Here is a 27,117-nt window from a genome sequence, read left to right as displayed (position 1 = left end):
AAAATTTTTAGTTATCGAAAGAAAAACATATTTTTAATCCATTATAAAAAATTTCAACACATTTGTGATAATTGTTTATAATTTGTAAATGGTTAATATCTTGGGAGGCTATTATTTTAATAGACTAAGAGCCAGAATTATTGTTATTTCGAAGTTCTATTTTAAGGTAATTTTACATTTAATTTCGATCATTAACGCAGGATTTTAGGAAAAAAAATTCTATATAAATTGGCATTGTATTTATCAAATAAGTATAAATTTCATGAGAAAATATTTTTGATGGACCGGTTAATCGATTGTATATAAAATCTAGTCCGGAAACTCGGTTTTCGATAAGAAATCTTCGCAAAAAAAAGGCAATAATCTTCGCGAATTTGAATTTGACATAATATTCGTCTAAAGATGAAATCAGAGCAGCCACAGGAACCGGAAACACCTACAATTATTAGGGAATATAACTTAATTGAAGTTTAATTATCAGGGAATTTTGAAATATTTTTTTGTGGCCTTTTTTGTCGTCCACGAAAAACACTTACTCTATTTTTAAACATCTATCCTGCGATACTCCACTAAAACAATTTTAAATTGAGGTATTTTATACAGTGTGTCACTTTTAAGATAAAGACAACCTCACACTTTCGTAATTTTTTGTAATATCGATTTGAAAATTTGCACTGTAATATATGGGGGTGGGTTACATTTTTTAAGTTAGAAAACAAGAAGCAGATAGAAACCTGAACTTTAACCTCAACCTATTACGAATTGACTATTAGGGTAAATTCTTAAAATTTTGTCTAGCGCCAAAGATGGTTAGAGATATCGAAAAAAATTACTAGAAAAAGTTGCTTAGAATATTTTTTTATGCCTATATACCGATTTTCATGACAAAATTCGAATTTTTAATTTTTCATTATTTTAGTCTTTACTCAAAATTACAAGTTTATTTTTTAATTTTAAAACTATGGAATGTAAAAACTGGACAAATTGATAATTTAATAGTGTTAATAATGTATTTAAATATTTCAATAAACTTTTAATAATTTTGAGTGAAGACTAAAATAATAAAAAAATTTTAAATACGAATTTTGTCATGGAAATTTTGCCCTATTTGTCAATTTGTAGTAGGCTGAGTTTAAGGTTTCGGTTAAATATCTTAAAAAATGTGACCCATCCCCCTGTATGACTGTGCAGAATTTTCAGATCGATATTCCTATAAATGACGCAAGTGTGAGGGTGTCTTCATCTTAAATGCGATACTGTATAAGCTACTTCCAGTCGGAACAGAATGTAATTCAATTACTTGGCCGATTTACTTATAAGAGATTTCACATTCAACTTATTTGAGGGGGGTGTGCAGGTGGCCAAACACCTGGTATACGAAAATAAAATCTTTTATATTGACTTAATTTTTGGCGAGGAGATGAAATGCGTGGATGTAAATTTTGGAACTCTTTAAAAATCCCATGCAAAATTTCCTGTTACTTTTTTCGTCAACGAATACGCGTATTATGATCTATTTTTGATAATAAACCCCTAATTTGTAATAAAAAAGTAAAAAGTAAAGCCTCTGAAAGTATTTTCCCATAAAATTTTGTGGAACTTTTTGAATAAGAGAAAAGTTCAGGTAATTGCGTAATGTTTTTAAAAATTCCAATTTACATAGATTTTTTAATTTTAATTTTTCGCATTTTTCAAGCGAGGAAAAAAAAAGAATTTAATTAGACATTAAATAGTAACATAGTATGCACTTCAAGTGGAAATGTCGTTTTTAAAGCTTAGGCTCTTGGTCTATAAGAGCTTGTTATCATGATGTAAAAAGAATAAGGTGAATAAATTTATGTTTACAATTACACTCTTCTCATGGTATAAAAAAACAAGGTAAGTTTGTACGCACGAAATGCGATTAGTTAATGGCAAACACTCACCGATACAAAATTTCGTCATAATAGAATACTGATATCGAATTTGCCACATTACCCATAAAAATGTGAAAATAAACTTAAGGATGTACGAGCGCCAAGGCAATTTTGAATAAAAGGCTGGATTTTTTTTAAAATATGAGATTGGACTAAGTCTAAATCAATTTTGAAAATTTTAGGGGGATTAGGGCCCCATTATATAAATAAATAAATGACTTCAAAAGTAGGCATATTTAACATTGATTTTATGGTAAAACGGTAGATGGATGATATGTTTTCATTGATTTCTCCAAAATACATCATTAAAGTTGAAAATAAGGAACAAATCATTTCAATCACAAGTCTAAACTTTCCTTGGCGCTCGTACTACCTTAATACCATAACAAAATTTTAAAGTTAAATTAAAATTGATTAAAAAACGAAGAAGTTATCTTTCTTTCAAAACAGAGTTTTATATGTAATCTCTATGGCGATAAAAGAAATTTAATCATCTTTACAATTTCTGTGTCTTTCTATCTCTCTCACTACGGGCGAGAAATCAGTTATTGTGTATCCTATGTCTATACAGATCTATGATATTATCTCTAAGCTATTGACATATTAATTTCGTACTTGCGTACAACCTCACCTTTAAGTTTTGTTTGATAAGTAATCGTAATTGGCGGCTTAGATCGATTCCAGTAATCACCTTATTTTACCATCATATATACTTCAATGCAATGGAAGTGAATCTAAATAGTCACCATCTAAGTTGAATGGTGTATGTAGTATTTACTTTTTTTGTTCACTTAGACTGTGATTATTTGGTTCATTATGTTATTATCGTATGTAAATCATTTTACTAAATAGTATATATTTATAAAATTTATTTCAATTAATAAAAATAATGAAACACAAATCTGAAGGTTCTTTTTTTTTTTTTTTGGGAAACTGAGCTCACTTTCGTCCTATTAGCTGCGGTATGCATACGGTAGCGGTTTCGATTCCCGCCATCGCAACAAAATTAATTTAATTAATAGTTGTGATGGGCTGGAGTAGTGCATGGTATATGCAAGGAGGTGCACTCAGCCTCTGAAATTGAGGAGCTGATAAATGAAATTATCAGCGGAAAGGTGGTAAAACACATATATGGTATCACAATGGGTTCTATAGCCTAAGTGTGTCCTTCGTGGACAGCCAATAAAAGAAATTTAATCATATAATTAAATCATATATAACATAACCTAACCTAAGCTCACCTTGAATAGGATGACAATAATTGGTCATTTGAAATTCCCTGATAGTACAAGCTGAGGATTTTCATTAAAAAAAAATTAGCTCGTCTGGTTTTTCAACGGAATAATTAGGAGAAAAATAGTAGTTTTTATGAAAAAATACTTTAGGAATATTGTTTTAATGCAAATAACAAGTGAAAACAAACAAAACAATTGACTGAGTTAATTGTTAAAATATCTTTTATAGAAAGTGTTGAATATCAGTAGGTACTTGCATTATTTTTTTTATAAATTATATGAGTTTAAAAAATCAACACAATTATGGCGCCATTTATTTAGTTTTCGAAAATATTTCCTAGTATTTTTTTTTCGAGAATGTTTCACAAGACCACTAGTTGAAGCTACTGCAAATTTTTAACATACTATCTTTTATAGTTTTGGAGATAATGGACACCAAAATGTTGGTCTAATTTTCGCCTGCATGCATTAACAGCGATGTTTACGAAAAAATGTTTCAAACAAAAGTTTTTTATAACTTAGCACCACTTTTTACGTCCTGATCTTATAAAATTTTCAGCTTGACATCTCTTTTCGTTTTTGAGTTCTCGTGTCCACAGACGCATAAACAGACAGATGGACAGCTAAAAATGGACTAATTAGATAATTTTATTCTGATTTCCTGTATCTGTGACCCCCCAAAATTTAATTCTAGATCCACGACTGTTTTCAGATAAGTTTACGGTTAAATAAGTCTAATTTTAAAATAAAAATAAATTTTCGCGTTTTATCTCCTATATTTTTACTTGTACCTACAATTGATACTTTTCCCAATCTTAATAAAGCAACTTGCTTCCCCCACTTTGAGCCATGGGCTGGTGACGTCGTTGTTGTTTTCAATTAACTAAGACTTTTATATATATTTCTAGAAATAAAAAAAAACTAATTAAATTAATTAGAGAAATTTAATTTAATTTAATTTATATAATACATTAAGTTTTTTTTTAAGTGTTTACATAATATTTAAATCTTAAACACTTAAAATAAAATAATAATTTGGTTAGAAAAATTTTATAGTTACAATATTTTAAGGATCTTCAGGACTGGGATAACGATTGTGTTTGAAGGTTAAGGTACTTTCAGGACTGGGAGAGCGACTGCTATAACGTTTGAGGGTTAGTATGTTGCCAGCATGTCTGGCTCCATCTAATATCTAAAATATGATAACATTATTAAAACAACTGATCTCTATGTAACTGGATAAGGATCCCTATGGTGTAAAATTAGTATAAGATCGAGCGAAAATTGAGACACAGCTTGACGTGACGCGACGCAATTTTTTGTAATTGGAATTCTGTGGACAGGTTTATGTGTGATAGATTCTGTATACCTCACCACTGACTTCCATCTATATAAAATTGCATCAAGTCACCATGCTTCTCAATTTGTGCTCGGTCTTAGTGTTACGCGCTAAATCACATCCAATTCTAAACCATGGGATCCTGTATGCAATTACACAGAGATCAGTGATTAAAACTTAATTAAGTTACTCAGTGCAGCCAACTAAGGAGACTTTCCATAAATTACATCACTCTAAAACCCTATTCTGCCACGACTTACCTTCTCTGTCACGATTCATCATGTTTTGGTATTTAAATTACCTGCGTTTAACCGATAAAAAGGGTTTATCATCAAGCACTGTTTCAAAAGGAATATTCCTCCATCGGGTGATAAGTAAAAAAAAATCAGAAGCTCACAATAAATGTAATCAATATTTTAAATATTCTAGTATTCATTAAAACAAATTTCATTCGAACTATTATTTCTAAATATCCTGGGACTACGAAAATGCAGCAATTATTTATTATGCGACCAAAGTCTGACAGTTCATTTCGAGTACAGTGTTTTCAAATTTCGATTCAGCGTTGTCAAGTTAACCGTAGGTCCACCTATTTTTTTAATGATTTATAAATGATTCTATCAAGAAAAAATATATGTAAGGACGTGAAACTCGAGTGAAGAGTGTAGCAATAAAAATAGACGCCTATCTTGTACTTCGGATAAGGCTGTCTTTCTCAAGAACAGCCTGATGCGCAGTATAAAGAACATCACGTCAGATAGGCATCGTAAATTCATCCACGGGCGCTTATAGTTCGACATTCACGTCCTTAATATATATGTTCTTGGATTCTATGTTTTATTGTTGTTGTGAAATGTGATTATAAATCTATTTTGATCTTATGTTATCAAGATAATTTATGCTTTTATTTACAATTTATCAATTATTTTTAAGGAATTATGTTTGAATAATTATATTTATAATTTTCACATAATATTTTTTTTCTATATTATAATTCATAAACCGCTTATATGTGACAACACTGTACGAAAATTAACATGGCAACATATCGATCTGTGCGGAAATTTCATGCGATGGGCGAAGGATAGATATTCCTCTTGGAACACTTTGTAGGTAATTGCATCTTGGCTGATAATTTCTCAGCAGCTTGTTAGCATTTTTATCTAAAGGCAGCTTCTTCCGCCCTTAATTGCTTATGTATTTTATGGATAGACCCTAAGATATATTAACTTAAAATTTGGCTTTAAAGATTTAGGAAATGAAGAAATATCTAGAGAAACTTGTTGGAATTTAACAAATATGTTATAATCCTATATGGTCAGTTGGCATGGGACAGAATTTCCCAACATAACGATTACGAAAGAAGGTAACCATTTTGCGCATGCTTGTCAACTTGGCAATACTCTAAATAACAGTAGCAAATGCGCAAAACAGATTTAGTTACTCGGAGGATAGAGAATCAGCTTCCACTTACAGAAACTGACCAAATAGGAGTATAATATATTTAGAATTTAAAGACTTTTAGTGGATAACATGCAAGCGTTGGCAACACTGAAATCATTTAAATATATACGATCACGGTACCTTATGAAGATAGACAATTGCATTTGCACACTAAAAAGAGATTATGAATATTCATCTACCTATTCTAAGAAAACAAAATTGATTCTTGGAATGGTTAATTGAAAAAAATTATGACTTATTCTTTCAACAGCTACCGTGATTGCATGACCCTAAAATTACAAACTATTTTTGTGCAGTGTATTGTGAAAAATCATGAACGAATCTAATTTTTAACGATTACAAAAAGTTAACCTTAACAAAAGCTGCGGAAAACCATCTCAGCAATAATGTTTGAGGTTTAACTTTCAGTGTATGCTTTAACTGTCTAAGTTCAGTTAAAGCATTGAATTTTAGTCATTAATTGACTAAAAGAGCGGAGGTATCTGCTGCTTTAACTTTGTAATAAAAGGTATAACAAGAGGTATTTTTGATTTTTTGAGCAAGCGTTTCATCACCACGAAAGACGTTATCAGGAACTAATTGAATCTTTCAACCAACATATAAAATCTGTATTCCTATAAATTCTCATAAAAAATGATAACGACTCAGGTTGATACAATAATCAACTCATACCTACAATTCCAGAAGGTTTTGATATACATCTACTGGATTTAATATTTAGTCCCATGAAGTTAAGTGAAATTTTATATGATTGACTGAAGTTTTGGGGTACAGCAGTGCCATCTTTGCCAATTTTTAGTTTTTTTCCTATAGAATAAAAATTTTCATATGCGCAGAAAAAAAAAAGAGGATTATTAAGGAAAAATGAACGATTTCCCACAATTTTTTATAATTTACTCGAAAACTATACATTTAAGAGGAAAAATAGGTTTGTCCAAAGTTATCGGGGGTAAAATTTTCGATCGATTTGTAAATATAAACTTTTTCTTATCTTTCGTATTTTCCTAAAAATCAATGTACAATTTTAAGTATTTCTGGTGGTTTTTTTAATTTTTCTTTAAAACTGTGCATTTTAGAGAAAAAATACTTTGATTAAAAGTTGTTAATCATAAAATTTCCAACCAATCTGTATATTTTGATTGTACTCAATCTTTCGTATTTTCGGAAAAATTGATATTTAAATAAAATTTTTTGTGTTTTTCTACAGTGTATAATTCATTCAAAAATTATACATTTTTAGGGAAAAACACTCCAGTTCAAAGTTGTAGGGTGTAAAATTTTCGATCGATTTGTATGTATAAAAATTTTCTTATTTTTCGTATTTTCCGAAAAATTTACATCAATGTACAATTTTCCGTATTTTTATAAGATTTCCGTATAAAGATAAGTTTATATATACAAATAGATTGAAAATTTTACGCCCGATAACTTTGAACTTAACTATTTTTTCTCTAAAATATGTAGTTTTCGAGTAAATTGCAAAAAAAAAATGTGGAAAATCTTTATTCTAAAATTCTAAAATGCTAAAATTTTTATTCTACAGATAAAAACCTAAAAATTTAGCAAAAATGGCATTGCTGTACCTATAAACTTCAGTTGATGTAGTTGAAAGTTGATGCAGTAATTGAAAAAGTTTCGCTTAACCCACCCTTCCAAAAAAAGAAGACATTTCAATAGAAATAACTTTTCCCATTTCCTACAAAAGTAATGTAAGGTATTTCGAGAGTAAAGTAGCTCAATTTCATTTTCTCTCACTTTAACAAAAGCTTAAAATTTCAAGAGAGTTCCAAGTTTTCAAGCCAAAACGTGGAATTTCTTTAAATTTGTATTTTGTTTTACAATCTGATTTTAATGTTTTCCCATCATATTGATCTACATTTTAATATATTTCGAGGTATTTTATTAACCATATATATTTATTTTTTAAATCTGTGACTAAAATCAATCTTCCCCGAAAAATATAATCAAAATCGGTTATAACGACATCATTTATACCGACGAATTAACAAGATTCTGACTAAATACAAACATTGCATATAACAATATCAAATAAAACGATATATCGATTATAGCGACTAACTGGGTAGCTTTTAGGGACTGATTTTATGGCTCTTTCAATAAAAATCAACATTCTCCGAGGAAAAGTGAAAACAGGCAAGTTGGAATTTCAAAAGATCGGGCAAGGGCGTCCCAACCAACTTAATTTTGAGTCGTATTCACTTTATTTTGAGTCGTATAAGCAGTGAGGTCTTAAAGGGACTTTCTCATTTAAAATAAATTATTATAAAATAAAATTATTTACATTAAAATGTTCCTTAGTATCATTCAAATACTCGGAAAGAGGAACTCAACATGAAAGCCTCGCGTACTATGAAGTCGAATCAAAATTAACTGTATGTTTGTGCTTACCTTTCGTCTACATTCATGAAGTTAATAGCCAAATTCACCATCAAAGTTGAAAATAAGGTACATATAAATTTAACCACAAGTCTAAACTTGCCTTGCCGCTAGTACTACCTTAATTAGCTAGTGCATTAAAAAATTAACTATGTAGAGGTTATGATTTACCAAGTTAAAGAAAATTTAATGCGTGAGCAAATCTCTCATCATGGGATTGTAGATAACCGAACGGTTGACGAGAGTGCTGACGAATTAGTGAAAAACTCCCAAAATTAGCTCCTAGTGACATTTCTCTTAGAATATAATAATTCGTAAGAGATAAAATACAATAAAACAACTATCAAAAATAATGAGTATAATGGGGAAAATATTTCCTTTTTTTTTTTACAAAAATTGAAAGATCATATGTAATTTTAAAGTTACAGGCAGTTTTAAAAGAACTTTTCAAAAGAGAAACGAAAACGTCCGGCAAAAAAAATGTTCTAAAAGATCAGGTAACGTCATAATGCTAATTAATAATTGTATATATTACAGTGTATACTATTCAATTAACGTTATTACGTCATAACGATGTTTTACGGATTTTTATTTTTTGTCGGACGTTTTCGTTTCTCTTTTGAAAAGTTCTTTTAAAACTGTCAGTAACTTGAAAATTATCAAGAAAAAATAAAAAACAGTTTTGTTATAAAACTTATACAGGGTTGGCTACATATGGAAAACTTTTTTATTATAAGGTTCACAAAAAAAGTTCATTCTTTATAAAAAAGTCTTTTTCCAAAATATTAACATTCAGCTATTCACTTTTGACATCGAATATAAAGGGTGTCCATAAATTAAGAAAGTTTGATAGGAATATTAATAGTCGTTTAGAAATATGGCTCCTTTTGAAGAGATAATAAGGGAAACGGTTCAAGAAATCACTCCCGAAATATGTAGGAGTGTATTTAAACAATTTTGTAAAAGAACAATTAAATGTATGGAACACGAAAGTAGATACGTTGATGCAAAAACAAACTGAAGATACCTGTTTAGGAATGAATTGTTAATGAAGGGACTGTTTTGGCCCCTTCAATTTTAAATTAAATTTGGCAAATCCTATTTATAAAACACGTTATCTGTTATTCAAATCAACCAGTCATTGTAATTAAAATGTTTAATTTATAACAATATAATTAATAGAGAATATTTATTTTCCACACATTACGTACAATTATTATTGTTGGCGTAAGTAAAATCAGTTATCTTCAGTTCGTTTTTGCTTCAACGTATCCACCTTCATGTTCCATACATGTAATTGTTATTTTACAAAATTGTTTAAATACACTCCTACATATCTCGAGAGTGATTTCTTGAACCGTTTTCCTTATTATCTCTTCAAAATGGTCTACATTTATAGGCGACGTTTAAAATTGCTATCGAACTTACTCAATTTGTGGACAGCCTGTATTTTCAATGTCAAAAGTGAATAGCTGAATGTTAATATTTTTGAAAGCAAAGCGTTTTCGTATAAATTTGTTTCGTAAACCTTATAATAAAAAAGTTTTCCATATGTAGCCAACTTATCTAGATATAACGACTATTCTGTATATGATCTTTCCATTTTTGTTAAAAACAAAAAGGGTCAAAATCTCAATTCTACAGTTCGTTTAATATCGTTATAACCTGTTTTGGTTATAAAATCATTTCAATCGAAATAAAATTTGAACTACTATAAATTCTCACATGTCTCGTGAGAGTGTTCAAGCTATTTTCATGATCGTCGCATGTTTAACATTGTATTAATTTCCCAAATAATACGTCGTAAATGATCAATCACCTCTTTCAATTGCCTATTCTTCAGCACAACTTGTTCATTTAATTCTTTATGTTCTTCAACAACCGCTCGATACGCTTCAGATGTTTTCTTCTCATCGGATTTAATATCTAATTCATCTTTGTATGGTATTAAACTTTCTATATGCGTGTATTCCATACCTTGGAGTTGACAACTTTCATTACATTTTTCATAAATTAATCGTAAACGTTTGAATAATAAACGGATTGTACGAAGTTGTTCTTGTACTTTGGCCTTTTTCTCACTACTATTTGTTGAACCGGGTAACGTTCCATTTGGTGGCTACAAAAATAAAATTAATCAAATTTTTCGAATTATTCAAAGGTTTAAAAAATATACTGGGGTCGATAACGGGATAATAGTTGTCCATCTTATGTGATATGGGCCTCGCCAGAGGGGGGCAGGTAGGGGTAGCTACCTCCTCTCGAGTTGCACAAAAATTGTTCAAAGCACCCACGAATTTTTATACCATGTATATATGAAATATATCTGAGTATATTAAGTTTAGTCCCAAGTTTGTAACGTTTAAAAATATTTATGCTACGAACAAAATTTTGGTATAAGTGTTCATAAAATCACTTAATTAGTCCATTTCCGGTTATCTGTCTGTCCGTCTGTGTGCACGATAACTCAAAAACGAAAAGAGATATCAAGTTGAAATTTTTAAAGCGTGCTTAGGACGGAAAAAATGAGGTCGAATTCGTAAATGAGCAACATAGATTAATTGGATCTTGGGTCCGTAGGACTCATCTTGGAAACCGTTAGAGATAGAACAAAAGTTTAAATGTAAAAAATGTTCCTTATCAAAAATTAAACAACTTTTCTTTGGAACATTTTTTTGTAAACATTTCTTACTCACAAGGGCGTAAATTCGGTGCACATTTTATGGTATGTATTATTTGGGAATATCAGTTATGAATGTGAGGCTATCGAAGTGTGGATACCTTTTTTTACTTATATGACGTCTAAACACAAACGATTCCATCATCAGCTTTGTCTATACATGGTATTTCAACAATTAACCCAGTCAATTGTTTGTTTTCACTAGTTTAACAAAAAATTTTCCCCCGAAAGGTGACCCTTTTAATTCACTTAATATTATGGAATGCGTTTAGTATGAAATTAAAATCAATGAAGCTACCTACAAATATTCAACTAACCATTGTTTATAGTTTTTGAGAAACAGAAAATTAAATTTTGGCCCTTATTTAAAAATGTTACAAACAAAAGGTGTTTAGGTTCTATCTCTTATAGTTTACAAACCAATAGATAGAACAAAAGTTTAAATGTAAAACATGTTCCTTATAAAAAAAATAAACAATTTTTGTTTGAAACATTTTTTCGTAAACATCACTGTTTAACCGTGAGGGCGCAAATTTTAAAGTATGTATTATATGGGAATATCAGTTATATATGTGTGTGTAATGTGCAATGTAATCAACACTGTCTATACATGGTACTTCAACAATTAACTCACTCAATTGTTTGTTTACACTTGTTTTATTTAATTTGACCCGATACGTATAATGATCTCATATATAGCCGGTATAGCTGGTTCAACTAATCAAGATCATACGTACCTGAATAATTTTTAATGCTCCAAACACTTCCTGTGTTCGACTAACAATATCCTGTACAGTTTCTTGACCGAATCGACACAACGATACCGTATTAAATTCTTTATTTTGTGATGCAGTCTGAGGTGCGGGCGGTGTAGGCGTTGCACTAGTATTTGGTGTTGTGTTCGTTGGTGGCTGTTGTTGTACTACTTGTTGTACAACCTGTTGTGTGGGTTGTGCAACTTGTTGTTGTACTTGTTGCTGAACTTTCTGCTGTTGTTGAACGACGGCTTGTTGCTGTTGCGCTTGTTGTACTTGTAATTGTTGTAGTTGCATTTGTTGCAACTGAAAATTAATAAAAATAAATGATAATCACAACTATATGAACCAGGGGCCGTGCACAGGAACTATCCAAGGGAGGGCTTGTACGGAGGATGACGAAACCTCCACACATGTTAACTGCACCTGCAGAAATCAGCAGGGCGTTAGATTCAGAATGTTCAGGTCCGAAACCTTGGATCCATCTATCCTGGGAGAGATCCCGACGGAAAAGCTGCGGGCTTTCTGTGTGGGGTCTGGCCTCGATAGATTCCTTTATCTTTATCTGATTTTAATAGCGCCTCCTACCCGAAGACGCCTCATCTTTGGGTGGCAGGTCATTTTCAAGTAGGGCACAAAGTCTAGGTGCTAGGTACCCGTCTTTTGTTTTATTATGATTATTATTTTTATCCAAAGGAGGGGTTCAAACTTTTGTTAATCCTGTTAGGTCATAAAGTCAATAGCAATAAGAAACTCAATTTTCGGGTAAGAGAACATTTTATCTTGTCAAAGTGTGATATTTACTGATACTATTTTTCAATAAATGAATTCTGCGATGTACAGAAAAAACTTTTCCAAAAAATGATAAAATGTTTTATAAGACCATTAGTTGAAGCTACATGCAAATTTTCAACTCTATCTTTTAGAGTTTTGGAGAAAATGGACACCAAAATTTTTTCCTAATTTGCGCCCTCGCGGGTAAATAGTGATGTTTATGAAAAAATATTTCAACAAAATTGTTTATTTTTTTATAAGGAATAACTTTTACATTTAGACTTTTGTTCTATTTCAAATGGTTTACAAGATGGGTCCTTTTTCATTTGATTGATTGACTGATAAAAAAAATGCACAATTTTCAAATTGATATATCTCGATCAATTTTAAAGCTAGAAAGTCGAAAAATAATGTGTACAATTAAATCAGCTAGAACTTTTATTTGATGCATAATTTTATTCTAATTTGTAAAAAAACTTATTAAAACCCCCAACTTCTCCCAAATAAATGAGGCTAGGCCCTCCCCTGGTAAGTCGATATTTTGGTACAAAATTTTCACAACCTCATAAACAACTGTGAAAAATTTCAACATTGATGCAACATTTTTTCTCGAATTCTCGCTCAGAAACCGTATGTACGATAAAAAGTATGATACGCAAAGAGGTAACATTTTGCCCATTACTTTACTGACTTACCTGTGCATGTTGACTAGGCATTCCAGGTCCACCCATACGATACGGTTGTGGTGAATCCATAGGGCAATGCATTGGTGGACACATTCCTGTCCCAGCCATACCGGGTGGCATTTGTCCACCCATTCCATTATTTATACTACCAGTACCCATTTGATTACCACCCATTTGCATATGACCACCTAATGGACTTTGCATACCGGGACCCATTGGTCCAGACATTTGACCGGGTCCAAATTGTGAACGCATACCCGGTTGCTGTGGATTTGGGAACCCAGTAGGAAACTGATGTGGTGGTCCCGACATTTTGAATGAAGTTCTTCGGTTCTAATTAAAAATTTTAATCAATTCACGTGAACAAATCACTTAAACATCCAATTTAAAAGTTCATTTTTAAAATATAGGCTGTGTTTTTTTAAAATCGAATGAGTTGAATGTGAAATTAATATAAACAAACTCACTTTCACAAGCAATCGCGTAATTTTTTGCTGATAAACAAAATATATTTTTGATATTTATTTAAAATTTTTAATATGTCAAATTTGAATGAATCGAAACAAACTTCGTTTAGGATGTATTCACTTGGTCATTGTAAAATCAAATTCTTTTTTGGGATGCTTTCAAAAAATCACGAATATCATAAATGCAATCAGACTGTTTTCTAGTTTTTTCTTTGGATGTAAAATTCTTAGTATAAATTTTGATTGTCCGTTTTTATAACTTGCAATACGTAATGTAAGAGGAGTTTTTGTACTTAGTCTGAGGTTTGAAACTTATTTTACAGAATCTAGTCGACTTCAAAAATGCTTTTTTTTTAATTTTAAAAAGATCTTATAATTAAGATATACATAGATTTACACAAATATACAAAGATTTTAAGTTTGAATTTCATACATTTAAAAGGTACGATTTTATAGTGATACTTGACGCTAACTTCTAGCATCGAAGATCACTTGGTATAATCTCGATCAGAGTGCCATCTAGATAAAAAGCAGAGATAAAGCTGAAAATATTTGAGCTTCAATTAATTAACGCTGGTATCATTTACTTGCCGCTAAAAATGCTATATCGAACTGAATTACAATCGATATTATGGAGCAGTTTTAAAATACTTCAGGCAGACAGTTGGTTAGGGCACAATTTAGATCAATTGGTCTATTTGACGCTTGACGCTACAGTTTGACGTTGCTTTTTATCTAGATTATACTCTGAGGAAATTGTACCATTTGATCAAATTTGACGCTAGAAGGCTGGCGTCAAGCGTCACCATGAAATCGCACATTTACACATTCTTCATAGAAAAGTGATTTTAAGCTTAATTTTTTGAAGATTTGGTAAATTGAAACCCTTAGTATGCCGAACAAAAGTCATAATTGGCTGACTGTCCTAATGACCATAATTTTCAAATAAAAAAGTTTAAGCCAAATTTCAGGTATATACACTTAATATTATCTTAATAGTAATATTAGTTTATTTTTTGAATCCTTGATATGTTATAGATCTTAAAATGCTGAACAATAATCTTAATGAGTTCAAAGTCCTAGCGGCTAGAGTTTTCAATTTGCACTTTCTTTATATAAGAGAGTAAATTCTTCTAAATTTAGAAATATTTTAGATTTTTCCTTGTCAATCAAATGTCTTCATCGGTCGAAAATCCTATATACCATACTTTTCAAATAACGTTCATATTTCAGAGATACGAATTTCCATTTCATTGTTGGTTAAAAATGAAGAAACCGTAGAACCATGTGCCATTTAGCAATTTTAAGAGCTGATAAACTGAAAATTAACTGAAACGACTGTTCCACAATGAAAGTGCAAAATTTCTGAAAGTCAAGTTTAAAGCCTACATAGCTTGAAAATTATACTTGTACGAATATTAGCACAATAAAGATTTCTACTTCATGAATAGAATATTCAACAGACAAATGCGATGCCGGCCGTGGTATGATGAGTGACTCTATCCCGAAGAATATGAACACACCCTAATTTTATGCCATAAAAAACAAATGTATTTTTTTTTTTAAATAAGCAAAATACGATTGAAATAATTAAATAAAAACCGTGGCAAATTAATTTAGGCTTAAAAAAAAACAAATTTTATTATATAAATTTTTTGCTTAAAATGAAAAAAAAATTATGAAGGTACACGTCATATATACAAAACAATTGGTATCCCTGAATTGTGTATGCGTGTCAGACGTATGTGAAAAATTGATATAGGTGTTTTTTTTTCTAACAGTAATTGAACTCGTGCCGGTAATATTTTTTAGCAAATAAAGTACAATAAAATAAATAATATTAATTAAAAAATACCTCAAATATAATGAAATTGCAAATAATATTAATATTTAGTGTTTATTTAGTATTAAATAGTGTTTTAACACAAACAATTGATTCAAATTTAGTGAATAACAATGTTGAAAGAACTATTGATTTAACATCACAATTAGCAAAAGTTTCAATCAAAATAACGCTTAAAAATTCAGGTACACAACCAATTAAAAATTTCCTATTGTATGAGAATCCCAAGGAAAAAGGAATACTAGCGTATATCATTGCGAAAGATACCAGTAAACAAACATTACAGATCGATGTACAAGGGAAACAACGTCGAATTCACTTACAAAATCCATTGTTATCGGGTAAAACAACAATTGTTAATGTAGAATATGTGTTGGCTAAATCGTTGGAACCATATCCGGCTAAAATTACTCAACGTGAACGACAGTTAGTACGTTTCATTACGACTCAACATTTTTACTCACCTTATGCAACGACCGAAGATAAAACTACGTTTAAATTGAGTTCACGAAATATTGAAAGCTATACCAAAGTGAAACCAGTGTCTCAGAATGATCAATTATTGACGTATGGACCAAACAAGAATGTGGAACCCTTGTCGGAAGTTGATGTATTGGTACATTTCGAAAATAATTCACCATTTTTAACGGTAATTCATTTTTTATTTAATGTCAATATATTTTTTAAGATTCTAAGAGGGAAGTAACTTGATATTCCCGTATAAAATCTATACAAGATCTTTTATATTCCAACCAAGGTTAATATTAACAATTTAAATGGAGTTCATTTATGTTGAATTTAATCTGCTGATAGTTAATTGTATAAGAAAGAATTGGATCTCTAAAGCTCGAAACCATTCGATTGAATTTAAGTTTTTACTAAATATTCTGTTATGTAATACATAATATTATCTGGAAAGATTTCTGGCAACTCAAAACAGAGAGGAGTGAAATTGGTGTGATTTTATGCCTGTTCTTCGATTGGCTTTAGACTGTTATATTCTGGAAAATGAAGCAATGAAGCATTTGACCAAGGAATTGACTCCTCGTCAGTTAATTTTTATGGGAGTCGGTGGAAATTTTTGTCTGAGTGTACTCAACAAAGTCATATACATACGTACTTGTGCTTTTTCGATTTACGACCATATGGTGGGATAGAAGTACTCTAACTTCGGACACCACATTTTTTTATTAAAAAAACAACAAGTGAAAACAAACAATTGACTGAATTAATTGTTGAAATACCATGCATAGATAGTGTTGGTTACTCTATCACATTACACATACATGTCACACATACGTAACTGATAAACACGGGTAAACAGTGATGTTTACGAAAAAATGTTTCAAACAAAAGTTGTTTATTTTTTGATAAGGATGATTTTTTATATTTAAACTTTTGTTCTATCTCTAACTGTTTACAAGATCCGTCCTACCTACGGACCCATAGGTCAAGACCCAATTGACCTATGTTGCTCATTTACGAACTTGACCTCACTTTTTACGCCCTGAGTACTCTGTAAAAATTTCAGCTTGATATCTCTTTTCGTTTTTGAGTTATCGTGTTGGCAGACAGATGGACAGACGGACAGATAACTGGAAATGGACGAGTTAGGTGATTTTATGAAAATCTATACCAAAATTTTGTTCCTAGCATCAATATTTTTAAGCGTTACAAACTTGGGACTAAACTTATTATACCTTGCATATTACATATATGCATGGTAGAAAAGAAAAAAAACCAAAAAAAAACAATTGGATTTCATATTTGGGACAATTCACAGCATTATTTTACCTAACCTCAAAGTATTTGAAAAATAAAAATGCGGATTTTCGCCGACAACTTGTTTTTGATGAAAATAAAAATTATATTGTGGTTTTGGTCAGAAATTTAATTAAAAACTCATTAGAAATTATATTTTGGGCGATTTTAAGTATTTTTTACTCGTAACAATTTTCACTAAAACTTATGTTCGTTTTCCATATACAAACCATAACATTTAAAAAAAAAAATAAAGTACGATTTTTGCCGAAAATTCGTTATTGACGAAAATTAAAATTATTTTTTGGTTCTGGTCAAAAATTTGACTGTCGGTGAAAATTTACATTTCTGTTTTTCAATGGTTATATCTCGAAAACGCTGACGGTGGCATAAAATGTTAAGAATAACAAATTGCTGAGAATTGTCCAAAATATGAAATCCAATAGTTTTTTCAATGTTAAATAAAGAGAACGTGGTGTACTTATCTACCGGAAGTAGGGTACTTCTGTTCCACCACATGAGCGTAAATCGAAAAATCACAAGTACGCATGTATACATATGACTTTGTTGAGTACACTCAGACAAACGTTTTCCACCAGCTACCCTAAAAATCAACTTACGAGGAGTCAATTCCTTGGGTCAATTATTTTTTCTGTTTTATTTCCTCGATTATTACCAAGCTTTAAGTATGATTGAATTGATAATTCCTAAAACGAATTTTTCTTGAAATTCAAACAAAAATTAACAATCCCAAATCAAATTGGATAGATGCTTTTGACATTTGTATAAACAGAGGCGGTTCGAGGACAACTCACGTTTTGTGCAAAATCTCAACCCCTCCCCTACTGTGTACAATTGTTACTGGGCAAAACGCCTAACAGTAAATGAATGTCCTGAGAAATTTTAACTTTATAAACAAAGACTTCGGCACTATAGCCTCACTCCACTTCCCCTGCCTTCATGGGTTTTAATTTTTGGATGCCGAACCCTTATTTTTTAAAGTAAAACGACTGGTTTTAGTAGTAACACTACTGAGTTGGCAACACTGATCAAAAGTGCTTCTTCCTGTTACTTTAATTTTTGAGTTAGCTTGGATTTGCTCTGAGGAGTGGTAAACGATCGACATCGCAACAAAAATTTTATCAAAATTCACCTCAACTTTTGAAAAAATTTACTGTTAGCTGGAAAATTTGTTCTTAAGGCAGCAAGTAAATACTTTGATTAAAGACAATATTTTCTTGGTATACTTTTATTTTTAAGAAGTCAAACAATTATTTTATTTCGACCTATGTTAATTTAAAAAAACTTGAACAATTTAATTTCAGACAGCGAAACGACTCCCTTAAGACAAAATTAATCTATCTCATTTATGCAAGCCTAATAAAAATTTAAAAATCATGAATTTATTAATAACTTTTTAAATTATTTCGTTTGTTGCAGGTAACGAATTTAGTTCGAACAATCGAAGTATCGCACTGGGGTAACATCGCTATCGAAGAGCATATCGATCTCTTACATACCGGTGCACAATTGAAAGGTTCATTTTCACGATACGAATATCAACGAGACAGCAACAGTGGTTTAGCAAGTATTAAATCATTCAAAACGATTCTTCCAGCATCAGCCAGTGATGCTTATTATCGTGACAATAACGGCAATATATCAACATCACATATGAAAATCAAACGAGATGCCGTTGAATTAGACCTTCGCCCACGCTTTCCATTATTCGGCGGTTGGAAAACTCAATACACACTTGGCTACAATGTTCCATCGTACGAGTACTTATTCCATTCTGGAGATGAATATTTATTGAAAATGCGATTAATTGATCATATTTTTGATGATATGTTAGTGGATCGAGTTACAACCACAATTATTTTACCAGAAGGAAGTACTAATTTAAATTTAAAAACACCATATCCAGTCAAACGTCATCCAGATACATTACATTACACATATTTGGATATGAAAGGACGTCCAGTGGTTTCCTTCTCCAAAGAATTTCTTGTGGAAAATCATATACAAGATTTTGAATTAAGTTATAATTTCCCCCGATTGTTAATGTTACAAGAACCGTTGTTAGTTTTCGGCGCGTTGTATATTCTATTCTTAGTAATAATCGTTTATGTAAGATTAGATTTTTCAATTACTAAAGAGAAGAAAGAATGAATTTTCCAATTTTCTCGATCCACACAACTTCTTTTTTTGTTGTATTGTTAAAAATTTTGTTACAGTTAAATTTTAATGTTTGATTTTTCATTTTTAAAGAAATGTGTTTACATCACAGTAATTTATTTATTTCATATAGATTTTTCCTCGAAACAATTAAATTGTGGAATTTAGTGATTAGTCCTTAGCGATCTCTTTTTCTGGAAAATTCAGTGTAAATAAAATAATACTTGGAAATTTAATAATTGCAATTATGTATAAGAATTATAAATGAAAATTACAATACTAAGATGATTGATCAGTTTTTTTTTACAATTAAAGGAGGTTACTTATAAATTTTAAAAAAACACCAATATATCGTGTTCGTATGTATGTTGTCTCTGTCTTTTGCAAAGGTCATTGATTCACGTCATCAGATTTTTTGTATCCCGCGATGCCTCTCAAAATTCTATATAATTCGAAGAATGTGGAATATCCCAAAGAGATAACCCGACCAGAGAAGATGAAATAAATACTTTCACTGAAATTGTACTCGAAAGATCTAATTCTTCATCGTTTCTCGTGTCTTTACATTTTAACCATAAAATCATAGTGAATAGGAGAATGGGAAAGAATATTCAAGGAATTTGATAAGTCTAAATCGATCTTCACTCTAAATACGTCATTTCACATGAATTAATCTCGTCTTTAATAGAATACAAAGGTTTATAGGCCAGTTTCCAAATGTGCTTAAACACGACAATTTGTTTGTTCCGTAAACGAGAGCGATCGGTTTTCGTCTTTGAGGTACGTCTTATTTGAACCAACATACTTACGTACGCATTTTTATATAAGTTTTGGTTTTCGTGTAATTCTCTGCTATATGAGTGATAAACTTTTGCGAGTTGCGTTTAAATTGACGTTTTGTGTTCTGCCTGTGTAAAGTTTACCTAACCGAGTTTTTTTCTTAAAATAATTAATTCGCGTTTATCATGATAAAAATAATTTGTATATTTTGATTTGAAAATTTGTATGTTTAAAAAATATTAATAATTGTAATTGTAATTTAATATAAACTTTTACTTAGGTTTGTGAAAATTCATGAAAAATGTAAACATTAAGATTTTATACGAAAAAATGAATGAAGAAAAAAAAATTATCTGTAAAATCAAGATTTTTTTCCAACAAATTAATAAAAATGAAAAATACGATAATTTATATTCTGTGTCATTTTTAATCATATTTTCCCAGAGAAGGTCAATGGAGAGGAGTTAAGATATGCTAAAAATTCATTTCATGACCCCTAAAACACGATTTGTAGGGTTTTGGGATTATACTAAATCGACCCGTGCGGGTTTTCGCATCCCCGTGGGTCTATTTTTGGTCGTTGGTCTAGTAAATCATGGAATTTGATAAAAAAAATAAGGAAGATCTTGAGGACCGACAGAAAAACTGGATAGAGAAATAATACTTTTATTTTATTTTCATTGTGTATAGGCAACTTTATTACAGATATGATATCCAAGTTACAAACTGAACAAAATTATATCTCAATAACCAAATAGGTGCGGTACACTTTTAGACCGTGGGTCTAGTTCTCGTCATTAGCCAGCACGATTACGTTTAAAATAAGGGGTAAATCATGCAATTTTATAAAGGAATAAGGAAGATCTCGCGGACCGAGAAAAAACAGGCTAGAGAAATAATAAAGAACATAACAGTATTAACTTTAGTAGTATAAGTTTTGAACACTTTTAAACAAACAAAAATTTTCTCAAACAATCCGATATGCTCCATATTTTCGAATATATTTTCTGAAATATATCAATTATTTACGTTAAAATTACAAAATTGATGATAAAACCACAAATAATGTCAAAATCGAAAAGTTGATATTTAAAAAAAATCATAGCTCGGAAACCACTTTATTCTAAAATTGAAATTTTCACGGTTCTTTGGGTATATAATGAAGTATATTCCTTGAAAATTTCAAAAGATTTCGAGTTAATAGAAAAAAGTTCTCTGATTATGACGACTTTTCAAAAATCGATTGGCCTTAGATGACCATAACGAAATAGAAACAATCAAGTAAAAAGTGGATCGATTTCTTCAGAATATATCTAAATAAAAAATATCAGCTGCTAGTTAACCCTCTACTTCGAAAAGTGTGGATATGGCAGCATTTTAAAAATAGGTCAAATTTATCAGAAACAGTGGTTTAGTTTGCAGCTCGCTGTGAAGGCAGACTTTAGTGTACGCGAATGACTAATTTTTACCCGACTGAGCTCGTACTACCTTGAATGACAAGTTTATTCATGTTTAATCCCTTCATGGAAAACAAACTTTAAATCTTGTTGATCTAATGCAATTACAACATTTTCCATAACTGATTGACTCTGATTTTCATATAAATTATTCCCGGAAAACTCTCCACTTTGCCCCTGATTATCATGTAAATTTAACAAATGCAAATCGTCTTCTTCATTAATTTTCGATAAAATCGATTGAGGTATATTATCCAAACCAAACCCAGCTTTGGGATCACATCCAAATAACGATTTATATGCGCATTTATTTGAATTTTCATGAAACCTGGTATTTTTTTGCCACTGGACGTAATGTAAACCGAGGGACCAGCGCATTAATTTATGCTGTGCAATCCAAGCACGTAGCAATTCTTCAATATCTTTTTCGCTGCGTTCAATTTGAAGTGTACGTCGAGCACGTACTTGGACACATTCTGGCCACAGACATCGTAATTCTTCAATTATTTGCTCAACAAATTCATTGCCATTGGATGATTGCAAAATATGTGGTGCTCCAATTTCTAAGAATATTTTTAACAATTCATTTGCAACTTCTGAAGCGCGTTTCGTTTGTAATGGTCGTAAACATATGAAATTTGTTTTAACGTCTTTATATAAAAGAATCCATTTATATTCGAGATCAGGTGACGATTGAAAATCAATTAAATCGATTTGGCCACGATTATTATATTTAATCGTTTGAATCGGTTTTTTTCCTTTAGGTATAGTTTTTTGACCGGTTTGTTGTTTGGTTTTACAAATATCGCAACATTTGATAAATAGATTTACTGCGGGTCGCGGTATTGACATTCGTGTACAAAAATATTTACGCATTTTAACTTGACCCGCATGATTTGTGATCTTCGCATGACATTCGTATAAACGATCGTATAAATCTTCGTAGCAAATCACGTAAATTGTTTTTTCTAATTTTTGGCGTTTCTTTATTAGAAATGTTGTACCATTGAATTCGAGAACTTCGTATGTGTTTAATAAATGATATTCGCGGCGTTCTTTCTTGCCTCTGAAAACAAATTTTATTAGTCATATTTTCCCCGAAAATATAGGTATATGCACTAGTGATGGGACGAATATTCGCATATTTCGCAAAAAACGATGCGAATGTTTTTGACATAAAATCATCACTATTTTGTATCATTATAATAATAATAATAAATAATACTGTGTTTAGCCCGAAGGAATTACAGGTGGTTGGAATACATTATCAACTATTGAACTACTAGCTGTGAACTACCCGCTTTGCTGGGCAACATTCCCACTTTCACCCCTCCCCCATATTACATATCCTTTTCTAGGTCACTATCTATCACCTAACTAAATTTCATCAAAATCCGTTCAGCCGTTTAGGCATGATAGAGCAAAACTCCCAGCAAAAACCATAAAAAAATCACTAACTCAATTCAGTTTTCTGCCTACTTCCTACCCCCTAAGTACGATGACGTGATCATTTTGATCTTATATCCGTTTTTAGGTAACCATCTATTACCTTACTAAATTTCATCAAAATCTGTTCAGCCGTTTAGACGTGAAAGAGCAAAAGTCCCAACAAAAACGACTAAAAATCACTAACTCAATTTAGTTATCTGCCTACTGCCTACCCCCTAAGAACGATGGTGTGATTATTTATAGCCTATGACCATTTCTAGGTTATCATCTATCACCATACCAAATTTCATCAAAATCCGTTCAGCCGTTTAGGCGTGAAAGAGTAACAGACAGACAGACAGAGTTACTTTCGCATTTATAATATTAGTATGGATTTTGTATCATAAATTGCAAAAAAACCCAAAATTCACTAATATGAATTTTACTCATATTTTTAGATCACCTTTTAATCACTGTTAAATTTGAATGTTGGACAAATGAAATTTTAGTAAACTAACCTCAAGTTTAATAAAAAACTTAATTTTACTTTTAATGGACCTATAACTAAATACAATAGAATTTGTGAGCGCTTCATTTGAAAGTTACCATTCGCATTCGCGAATATTGAAAATAAACGTTCGCAATCGCGAATGCACAAAATTCAACATTCGTCCCGTCACTAATATGTACTGTATCGAAGGTCAGCAAGGAAGGGTGGGACTTAAATTCAGGGGGAAAGGTATCGACAGAAAAAACATGATGGAGAGAAAAATTATAAGTATTAGTTAAGTAAATACAATAGAATTTGTGAGCGCTTCATTTGAAAGTTACCATTCGCATTCGCGAATATTGGAAATAAACGTTCGCAATCGGGAATGTACAAAATTTAACATTCGTCCCGTCACTAATATGTACTGTATCGAAGGTCAGCAAGGAAGGGTGGGACTTAAATTCAGGGGAATTTTTTTTTTTTCTATAGCTTTGAACTTCAGTACAGTCTCTCCAAATTAAGCTAGATGGAAGAAATTCAAGTGGATTAGTATCGAGAATGTACCCTTTGCAAGTGTCAAATTCCCAGTCCCCTTTTACCTTTTCTATGTCGAAATATTATGTTTTTTCGTGGTTTTATGGCTTTGAAAATCTTATAACGAGTCTAATATCATGGGTGGCTGTAGAAAGTTCTTTTATATAAGATGGCGGAATTAAGTCTGACTTCTAGGGTGGTTGTACCAATAAGCAAAAGAACATGGTTTCCATGGAAATGACATATATGAAAATGCGTAGTTATAGGTACTGTGGTAATAACATTTTAGTTTCCTACGGACAGTCAGAGTGGACGGTTGATACTACAGTGCAGTGTTTATAATAGCATTTTGCGATAAAATGTGTCTAATGTTAATTTCAAAGGTACATTAATTATTATTTGGTAAACCCTGTTTTGAGTTCGATTTACCTAAGTGAATATTTTTGAATCAGAATACCTACGAGGAAAGAGAATTTTTTTTTTCGAATAAGAAAAGGGAATTTTGCTATCATCATGAAAAAATCAAACCACTCTGGTCTAGCATTTTAAGAACTTTTTACGAACATCCTGTATATAATAGAAAAATCAATTGTAATACATACATACTTTTTCGCTTTTGCAGTCTGAATTTCTAATATAACTTTTTCTTGTTCTATCTTCGAAAATGGTTTTTTTCGAGGTTTTTTACGATAAAATGCGTCTAATTTTGTATAAAATTCTTCTTTATTTACACAATTAGTGGATATTTCCATATTTTTAATTTATTTAAATTATAAAATTACATTAAATGCTCAAATGACAGTTGTCCACTTAATGAAATGAATAATTTCTACATGGTATCAATGTAGTGTTTGTATGAGTACAGAGTGTACAATATATTGCATCTTTTCATGAAAGTTAAAACAAATTTTTATTTTAAATACGAATTGAGTTGAGCAATTTTTTTTTTTGTCGAGGCTCTATATTTCTATTAATACTTCATCAATATTAATAAAAATGTGATTTCAGAATAAAATGATGTTCACCACTAATGACATGACTATAACTTTGCAACTTTTTATACATTCCTGTATTTTAGAAAAAAACAAGTGAAAATAAACAATTGACTGAGTTAATTGTTGAAATACCATGCATAGACAGTGTTGATTACTCTATCACATTATACATACATACATGTCACATACATAACTGATATTCCCATATAGTACATACTATATACAATTTACGCATAATTTGCGCCCTCACGGGTAAACAGTGATGTTTACGAAAAAATATTTTAAACAAAAGTTGGTTATTTTTTTAAAATGAACATTTTTTACATTTAAACTTTTGTTCTATCTCTAACGGTTTACAAGACCCAATTGACCTATGTTGCTCATTTACGAACTGAAGTATTCGACACTTTTTCCGTCCTGAGTACGGTGTAAAAATTTCAGCTTGATACCTTTTTGCGTTTTTGAGTTATCGAGTTGACAGGCGGACGGATGGATGGACAACCGGAAATGGACTAATTAGGTGATTTTTATGAACACCTATACCAAAGTTTTGTCCATAGCATCAATATTTTTAAGCGTTACAAACTTGGGACTAAACTTAGTATACCTTGCATATTACATATATATATGCATGGTATCATTAGGGTTCCACATCAAAAAATATAACTCATGAAATTGTTAACAAGAGGGGAGCGAGAGGGGGATAAGTGAGGGTAAGAGAATGAAGGCGATAGTCTTTGTTTTTTAAAGTTTGTATTGCCCAGCGAAGCGAATGCAAAACTTAACATTTACATAAATAAAAAAATCATTTTATCTTGAGGCTTATATTTCATCTTGAGACATATTTTCAACTTGGTCCACTTTTTAATTATGGCTTAAAACAAAATTTGTACTATATATTATTGAAAATACAGATTGAGATAATATTTATTTCTTAACAAAATTAAAAATACACATTATGTGCCTAATGGTTAGCAACAAAGACCTTGCTCTATAAAGTATAAATAAAAGCATTTATTTTTTCAAAATGTGACTATAACATATAGTACATTTAATAAGCCGGAAAATGTGGAAGAGTGGTGGAACAGCTCCGATTTCAAAAATTTTTTGTTTACGTGTTCCTTAAGACTCTAGGAACATTCAGCCGCACTAACCTTGGCATTACAAAAAAAAAACTGAGAAAATTAGGGTAGTTTTCTCATCCCAAAAACATTCCAAATAGTAACAGTGAAAACAAATCAATATTTCACCTCAAAAATCGTCTCCCGAGGGTTTTTGAGGTCGTCGATAATGAATTCAAGGTTAAAAATCAACTGAATATGGTTGCAACTCCATTAAATCTACCCTTAAAGTGACAGAGGCAAAAAATTTATTAAATTCAAAATTTTGCCTCAGTAAACGTCTTTTGTGGAGCTTTTACGTTCGCTATTAACAAATTCAAGGTCAAAAACAATTGAGAATGGTTTCAACACCATTAAAACTACCCCTAGAAGTGTCAATGATAAAAAAATTTCTGCTGTTTTTGCAGTTGTTGATATAATGAATGTGAGGGCAAGAAGCAACTGAATGTAGTTCCAAGCCACCCCTAGAAGTGACAGAGAAAAAATTTAAAATTTCTCCTCGAATATCGTCTTTTGGGGAGTATTTGATTACGAATCCAAGGTCAAAAAGTAGCTGAAGATGGTTTCAACCCCCAAAAACTACCCCTAGAAGTGACAATGATAAACATTTAAAAAAATTTTAATGTATAGTCACTTCTAGGGGAAGCTGGGAACTACATTCTGTTGCTTTTTGTCCTCAAATTGATGATTAACGACTCCGAAAATCGCAAAGAAACAATTTTTGAGGTGAAATTCAGAATTTTCAAAGTTTTTTTATCATTGACATTTCTAGGGGTAGCTTTAATGGAGTTGCAACTATCGAAGTTACTTTTTGACC

The 27,117-nt window shown here is 31.0% G+C and overlaps 3 protein-coding genes across 4 annotated transcripts; 1 reads left to right on the top strand and 2 right to left on the bottom strand.

Annotated features, from left to right (window-relative positions):
- Positions 1-9,684: 9,684 nt before the first annotated feature.
- On the bottom strand, positions 9,685-13,759 carry LOC123302376 (mediator of RNA polymerase II transcription subunit 30). Of its 2 annotated transcripts, XM_044885288.1 has the most exons (4): positions 13,714-13,759; positions 13,256-13,579; positions 11,769-12,092; positions 9,685-10,470 (listed from the first exon to the last, which is right to left on the bottom strand). In XM_044885288.1, exons 2-4 carry the CDS (start codon positions 13,556-13,558, stop codon positions 10,105-10,107), a joined length of 993 nt encoding a protein of 330 aa, XP_044741223.1. In that variant the 5' UTR covers positions 13,559-13,579; positions 13,714-13,759; the 3' UTR covers positions 9,685-10,104. The 2 variants fall into 2 exon arrangements, with proteins under 2 accessions (XP_044741223.1, XP_044741222.1); XM_044885287.1 differs by lacking the exon at positions 13,714-13,759 and having other exon boundaries at positions 13,256-13,642.
- A 1,709-nt stretch (positions 13,760-15,468) lies between these two features.
- LOC123302355 (dolichyl-diphosphooligosaccharide--protein glycosyltransferase subunit 1) lies at positions 15,469-19,540 on the top strand. Its single transcript, XM_044885255.1, has 2 exons — positions 15,469-16,205; positions 18,758-19,540. Exons 1-2 carry the CDS (start codon positions 15,579-15,581, stop codon positions 19,487-19,489), a joined length of 1,359 nt encoding a protein of 452 aa, XP_044741190.1. The 5' UTR covers positions 15,469-15,578; the 3' UTR covers positions 19,490-19,540.
- Positions 19,541-21,423: 1,883 nt separating this feature from the next.
- On the bottom strand, positions 21,424-24,853 carry LOC123302381 (SCAN domain-containing protein 3-like). Its single transcript, XM_044885299.1, has 2 exons — positions 24,791-24,853; positions 21,424-22,798 (listed from the first exon to the last, which is right to left on the bottom strand). Exon 2 carries the CDS (start codon positions 22,606-22,608, stop codon positions 21,778-21,780), a length of 831 nt encoding a protein of 276 aa, XP_044741234.1. The 5' UTR covers positions 22,609-22,798; positions 24,791-24,853; the 3' UTR covers positions 21,424-21,777.
- Positions 24,854-27,117: the final 2,264 nt, after the last annotated feature.

Source organism: Chrysoperla carnea, chromosome X, assembly GCF_905475395.1.
Source record: "Chrysoperla carnea chromosome X, inChrCarn1.1, whole genome shotgun sequence".
NCBI classification, from domain to species: Eukaryota; Metazoa; Arthropoda; class Insecta; order Neuroptera; family Chrysopidae; genus Chrysoperla; species Chrysoperla carnea.
This window is presented reverse-complemented; position numbering and strand designations above follow the sequence as displayed.